This window comes from Chiloscyllium plagiosum, chromosome 20 (genome assembly GCF_004010195.1).
Source record: "Chiloscyllium plagiosum isolate BGI_BamShark_2017 chromosome 20, ASM401019v2, whole genome shotgun sequence".
NCBI classification, from domain to species: Eukaryota; Metazoa; Chordata; class Chondrichthyes; order Orectolobiformes; family Hemiscylliidae; genus Chiloscyllium; species Chiloscyllium plagiosum.
The window spans coordinates 30348514-30355585 of NC_057729.1; the positions used below are offsets into that span (position 1 = coordinate 30348514).

The following is a 7072-nucleotide window of genomic DNA, read 5'->3' on the forward strand; positions in this document are numbered from 1 at the left end:
AAAATAAGCACTACCGCAGTTAGGTGGTAGTGTGGGGGTTAAATTTTAAAAGAAAGAAAGAAAAAAAATATATAAATAACTAGTTGGTGCACTTTGTGTCTTTCACTGTGTCTCACACCTGCACACACACACCATGGGTGCTGGGGATAAAATAAGCACTACCGCACTTAGGTGGTAGTGTGGGGGTTAAAATAAAAAAAAAATAAAAAAAATTAAAAAAAATAAAAAAAAACTATAAATAGGGATTCCTGCACCCAATATTGTAATTGTTCAATTCCAATGTCATTGTATTGACAAAATTATGACCTTTTCCTGTCCTTAAGAAATATTGTGACAGTGTGTCGTGCAACAAACAACAGCAAATTTGAAAAAAAAAAGAAAAAAAAAAAAGAACAAGATTGTTCCCTCCAACTCTATTTTGATTTAGTCCCTACCCTCCCCCTTCACTGTTTTGATCACACAGCACTGCCCTTTGATGTGAAGGGCAGTGTTTGTCACTGGCCACCCGGGTGTTTTCCTATCTTCCTGGTGGTGGAAATTGAATAAAGATTTGTGCACTTTGTGTCTTTCACTGTGTCTCACACCTGCACACACACACACCATGGGTGCTGGGGATAAAATAAGCACTACCGCACTTAGGTGGTAGTGTGGGGGTTAAAAAATAGAGAAAAAATGAAAAAAAAAATAAAAAAAAGAACAAGATTGTTCCCTCCAACTCTATTTTGATTTAGTCCCTACCCTCCCCCTTCACTGTTTTGATCACACAGCACTGCCCTTTGATGTGAAGGGCAGTGTTTGTCACTTAAAAAAAAATATATATATATAAACAGGAACGTACTGGCCACCCGGGTGTTTTCCTATCTTCCTGGTGGTGGAAGTTGAATAAAGATTTGTGCACTTTGTGTCTTTCACTGTGTCTCACACCTGCACACACGCACACCATGGGTGCTGGGGATAAAATAAGCACTACCGCACTTAGGTGGTAGTGTGGGGGTTAAAATTAAAAAAGAAAAGAAAAAAAACAGAACAAGATTGTTCCCTCCAACTCTATTTTGATTTAGTCCCTACCCTCCCCCTTCACTGTTTTGATCACACAGCACTGCCCTTTGATGTGAAGGGCACTGCTTGTCACTGGCCACCCGGGTGTTTTCCTATTTTCCTGGTGGTGGAAACTGAATAAAGATTCGTGCACTTTGTGTCTTTCACTGTGTCTCACACCTGCACACACACACCATGGGTACTGGGGAAAAAATAAGCACTACCGCACTTAGGTGGTATAAAAAAGAAAAAAAAAACAGGTGTGCTTGCCCTTTGAGGTGAAGGGCAGTGTTTGTCACTGGCCAAGACTAAAAAAAAAGAACAAGATTGTTCCCTACAACTCTATTTTGATTTAGTCCCTACCCTCCCCTTCACTGTTTTGATCACACGGCATTGCCCTCTGATGTGAAGGGCACTGCTTGTCACTGGCCACCCGGGTGTTTTCCTATTTTCCTGGTGGTGGAATTTGAATAAAGATTCGTGCACTTTGTGTCTTTCACTGTGTCTCACACCTGCACACACACACACCATGGGTGCTGGGGAAAAAATAAGCACTACCGCGGTTAGGCGGTAGTGTGGGGGGGTTTAAAAAAAATAAAAAAAGAAAAGAAAGAAAAAGAACAAGATTGTTCCCTCCAACTCTATTTTGATTTAGTCCCTACCCTCCCCTTCACTGTTTTGATCACACAGCACTGCCCTTTGATGTGAAGGGCACTGCTTGTCACTGGCCACTTGGGTGTTTTCCTATCTTCCTGGTGGTGGAATTTGAATAAAGATTTGTGCACTTTGTGTCTTTCACTGTGTCTCACACGTATACACACACACCATGGGTGCTGGGGAAAAAATAAGCACTACCGCACTTAGGTGGTAGTGTGGGGGTTAAATTAAAAATAAATAAGAGGAAAAAAAGAAAAAAAAAGAACCAGAGTGTTAAGAAAAAGAAAAAAATAAACAGGAGTGGGGGGCACTGCTTGTCACTGGCCACAAAAAAAAGCAAGATTGTTAGGTCGAAAGGTGTGTCAGGGCGGACCGAGAACTGGAAAGGGCATGGGGTGGACCGAGAACCGGAAGGTGGGTAGGGGCGGGCTGCCTTAGAGTGGTCGGAAAGTGGGAGGGGCGGGGGCTTGCTGGGTCTGTATTGTCTGCACTTTTGTATGTAACAGTACTGTCTAATGTACAACTGTCATTGCTGTTGTCTCTTTATATCTTTATGTGAAACTGGGATTTGAGGTTTGTCCTCATGTCCCTGTAAACTGTTTGAATGGTAGGGTTTGGGGCCTGGCTTTGCTGCTCCTCTCCCTTGTAAAATTGCTGTCTCTTGTATGCAGCTGTAAATGTAACTGTTTGTTGTAACCTGTTTTTGCAATTTGTTTAATAAAATAAAAAAAAATAAACAGGAAAAAGAAGAAAAAAGAACAAGATTGCTCCCTGGAGTTGTTCAGGGAGAGGTGGGCGCCACAGGGAGTGGAGTGCATTATTTCCACCTCCAACTCTATTTTGATTTAGTCCCTACCCTCCCCTTCACTGTTTTGATCACACAGCATTGTCCTTTTATGTGAAGGGCAGTGTTTGTCACTGGCCACTCGGGTGTTTTGCTATCTTCCTGGTGGTGTAAATTGAATAAATATTCATGCACTTTGTGTCTCTCACCGTGTCTCCCACCTGCACACACACAACATGGGTGCTGGGGAAAAAAACAGAAAAGAAAAAAAAAAGAAAAAAAAGAAGAAAAAAAACAAGATTGTTGGAAATTGAATAAAGATTCATACACCTTGTGTCTCTCACTGTGTCTCACACCTGCACACACACAACATGGGTGCTGGGGAAGAAATAGGCACTACCGCAGTTAGGCGGTAGTGTGGGGATTAAAAGAAAAGAAGAATAAAAAAGAAAAAAGCAAAAAAGAAAAAAGAAAAAAGAAAAAGAACAAGATTGTTCACACCTGCACACATGCAACATGGGTGCTGGGGAAAAAAAATAAGCACTACCGCAGTTAGGCAGTAGTGTGGGGGTCATAGAAAGAACAAGATTGTGAGACATCCTGCTCACTCTGAGAGCTGGCTCTAAGGGAGTTGAATCAATGTCAAGGACTCTTCACATGTAAATAAAGGGTGACTTGGTGATAGGATACTAGCCTCTGTGGAGTTATTTCACTATTCCTGATCATAAAATTGCATAAAAGGTATACAGTATTTATGCTTTTGATGTGCAATATGATAATTCCTACCTTGAAGACTCTTGTTTATAAATGTCAATAATATTTTCCACCAACAAATTTCGCTGGAGTCCATAAATTCCATGTCTATCCAGAATAACCTCGTGACGACAGGATGGACACCGGAACCGACCTCCTGAAACTCCAGCTGTGCCACGAGACTAGCAAAAGTAAATTACATTTAGATGATACTGTCTGGAATTTGAACATCCAGTCCAAAAATGTGCAGGTTAGGTGAATTGGCCATGCTAAATTGCCCGTAGTGTTAGGTGAAGGGGTAAATGTAGGGGAATGGGTCTGGGTAGGTTGTTCTTCGGAGGGTGGGTGTGGACTTGTTGGGCCTAAGGGCCTGTTTCCACACTGTAAGTAATCTAATCTAATTTAAACAGAAACTGAATAAAACACCACTCCAAAACACAAATATTTTGGCAATGTATCTTATAAAATATTTTACAAGCATGCATATGAATTTGCATGTTGGTACATAAATTGTAGCAATGAAGAATAATAAAGTGGCTTCCCTTTTTAAAACTTGACCTTTTAATGAAATGTGAAGGCTAACTGTGAAATGATGGCAAAGGATGACCAGCAGATTGAATTGAAATTTCAAAGGAGCCAAAATGTAATGACTTTAACATTATCATTCCACACATGATTGTTCATACAGTGAGTAATGTCTTTTAAAAGACACATCTGTATTGCCTGGTGACTCACTAGTATTTATTTAGCAGATGCATTTCAGTAATTTTAGGGAGAAATACCTGTAGCTTCTTTCCTGTGCAGTAATGAGTACTGACTAGATCTACAGTTGGGAAAGAAAGAATACATTTTTGTTGGCATAGGGACTTAGAATCAGAGAATAGTTATAGTATAGGAGGTGGAAATTTAAACCGCATGGCTATGCCAGTTTTCTACGAGAGCTAACCAGCTAGCCCTAAGCCTTACTCTTTGCCTACAGGACTTGGATTTGTCTGATACAGTCCTGATGGCTTATTAACTTTAAGTATAGCCAGTCATTCAATCATTTTTTTTTATCCATTATCCCAACTGAGTCCTCATACTCAACAAGTGAGGCAACATCTTTTTCCTTGGTAAAGACAAGTACAAATTATCCATTTATCTCTTGACTATTTACATACTGATAGAAGACTTTCTGAATTCCCTTTTATATGTGCTTTCACTCTCTTCTAATATCATCTTCGAGTTTTTTTTCCACTTTTGCTGAATTCATTGATAGTCAGCTAACCTGGAGTATTGCATATTGATCGCCAGGTGATTACTTAATCTTGTTCAGCTTGAAGCCACCTGAGCTCATGGAATCTGGAGTTAGTGTTGAAAATGCCCAGGGTTACTTGCATTTAGCTTGATGTCTGTTCATCTGTTTAGCAATTAACAGTCTTCCTGCTCTTCTAGAATCTACGCTGGGAGCTGATTAAAATAGTTACAGAGGCTGATGTCACAAATCTGGCAAAGCCATTTAGATTCCAACCAGAGTCTGGCTGTGCTCCCAATAACTATTTTATCAGGGATTGCAAAATTGGCCCTTATAGTGTAAGCACAACAGGTATTAAAAAGAGACCAATCAATTATTAATATCTTTTTGAAACAAATTTGTTTGTTTAAAAACAAACTAATATCATTTTTGTAATTATATATATTGTAATAACATATATATATATAATATATGTTCCACATCATTTCTCTTTCCAATTAAGGATCTTCAGTTTTTCAAAATTGTAGAGTCTTTGGGAATAAAACTAGATCCAAACAATAAGCAATTTCTTTGAGTTTCATGTGGAAGATGTGATAACTGAATGTTTGATATATGCAAGTTTATACTCTGTTTTTAAGGCAGTCACATTAGTACATTAGCGGCTTTAGTCTACTGCTACGTCCTCATTGTTATCTACATTTCCAAGTTTGTATCAAATTGAAAAGTTGACTCAAGTACCCAAGTCCAAAATATTACTATATAATCAAAAGTAGCTGTGTCCCTAAAATTGATATAGGATGAAGTGGTACAATCCTTCTAAAATACACTTTCACAACTACTTGCCGCCTTGTATCTCTCAGCCAATTTTTTATCCTTGCTGTCAACACCCCTTCAATCCCAGGAGAATCAACTTTGCTAACAAGTCTATAATAAGGCACTTAATTGAATAATTTTTCAAAGGTACATTTATAGCGTTCCTCATTATTTCAGGGACAAATTTTAGTTAGAGTTAAATTGTTTTTAATAAATCCCAGGTTGGCTCTCTATTATTAACTTGGGTTACTCCAAATGGCCAATAATGCTTTTCTGAAATCTACTAAACAACATTGATGTTATTGACCCACAACAACCAGTTTATCATCCTTGACTTTCAATAAACATGGTAGTCATTCTGGAAATAACAAGTGTTCCATCGGTACTTTTCAACCACAAAGCACACATTCTTTTCTATTTCTTTACTTCTAAAGAAAACACATATCCTGTAAATCAAATTTAGAAGTACTTCTGAATCATTTTTATGCATTAATATAAAAGAACAGCATTTTTGAAAAAAAGTCCTAAAATAATTAAATATGCTTCAAAGGTTATTCTACAGTAAGAAGTAGAGCTTTGGTTTATTCTTTAAGGGTCTGCTAACATTGAATTGCTATGAAAGTTATTAGATATGCAAAGCAGAATGAAATTGAAATAGTTCTGAATTCTCATTGTACTGGAGATAATGAAAGCAAAATTCCTCTAAACCTCATTAGAAAAGTGGCCAGCTCCCACCCCCATCCCTTAATCAGAGTTCACTCATGTTATGGAGTGATTTACTTTTGGCATCTACAAAAGTTTAAATTATGGCTTAAATATATTTTATTCTTGATAGTTTGAAATAAGTTTTTAAATTAGAGTACAAGTACATCTCTTACCTGAAAAATGTCATTTGCACATTTTCTACACAGGTTGTGCTGACAAGGCAGGATCACAACAGGTTTCGTAAACATTTCCAAACATATTGGGCATATCAGCTGTTTCTCCAGATTATCCATAGTTTGTGAACCTCTGTAGATTGAATTATATTCCATCGGGATAGACATGTCAAAAACAACTTTTTCACAGAGATTTCAAGACTGAAAGGTAGGATTCAGCATACGGCCTTCTCGTTGTTTGCACAGATTCTCTCTGTTGAAAAGTATTTTTAGCAAGAGGCATAGAGAATTAGAAGCTTCACAGTGCAATACTGCGCTTCACCAATCTGTCATTGTGTTTAAATTTAAGTTGCAGGCGTCACATGTTGTGCAAGAAGACATGCCATTGCCCATATATGAAAAGTCTAGAATTTTGTTTTAGAATCATCGCTCTTCTCAGGTTACTTCCATTCATATCTCAAGGGATCATAGCAATTTTAAGTTCATGACAGTATAGGCCTTTAAGACAAAACTTATTTATAGTACAAAACTGCAAGGTGTAACATGCAATTGAAATTGACCACCAGTTGAATTTCCCTCACTAGTAAATCTACTGTAAATTTACAGTCTGTAAATTATAAGATGTATTGTACTGGTTTAAGTATTCATTCTTTGATCAATTTTGATTTACAAACAATATCCTTTAGATTTTACTGCCAAACTTACTTCTCTGGTTCAAAACAAAGAACAGCACAGGAACAGGTCCTTCAGTCCGCCACGTCTTTCTAAACTAAAACCTTTTGCCTTTTTATGGTTCAAATCCTTCTATTCCCTAGGTATACATATATCTGCCAAAATGCCGCTTAGACATTGCGATTGTATCTGTTTCTATCACTTCCTCTGGCATTGCATTCCAGGCACTTACCAATCTCAGTG

At 37.9% G+C, this 7072-nt stretch overlaps 1 protein-coding gene across 4 annotated transcripts in view; it reads right to left on the reverse strand.

Moving 5' to 3' along the window:
• LOC122560132 (flocculation protein FLO11-like) overlaps positions 1–6458 on the reverse strand; it is a 47634-nt gene extending 41176 nt beyond the window's left edge. For all 4 annotated transcript variants that reach the window (XM_043710410.1, XM_043710412.1, XM_043710411.1 and 1 more), the window contains exons 1-2: positions 6158–6458; positions 3266–3414 (exon numbers count right to left, since the gene is read on the reverse strand). In XM_043710410.1, the coding sequence (XP_043566345.1) occupies positions 3266–3414; positions 6158–6325 (317 nt within the window). In that variant the 5' untranslated portion in view covers positions 6326–6458. The remainder of the gene's footprint in view (positions 1–3265; positions 3415–6157) is intronic.
• Between the last annotated feature and the right edge of the window lie 614 nt (positions 6459–7072).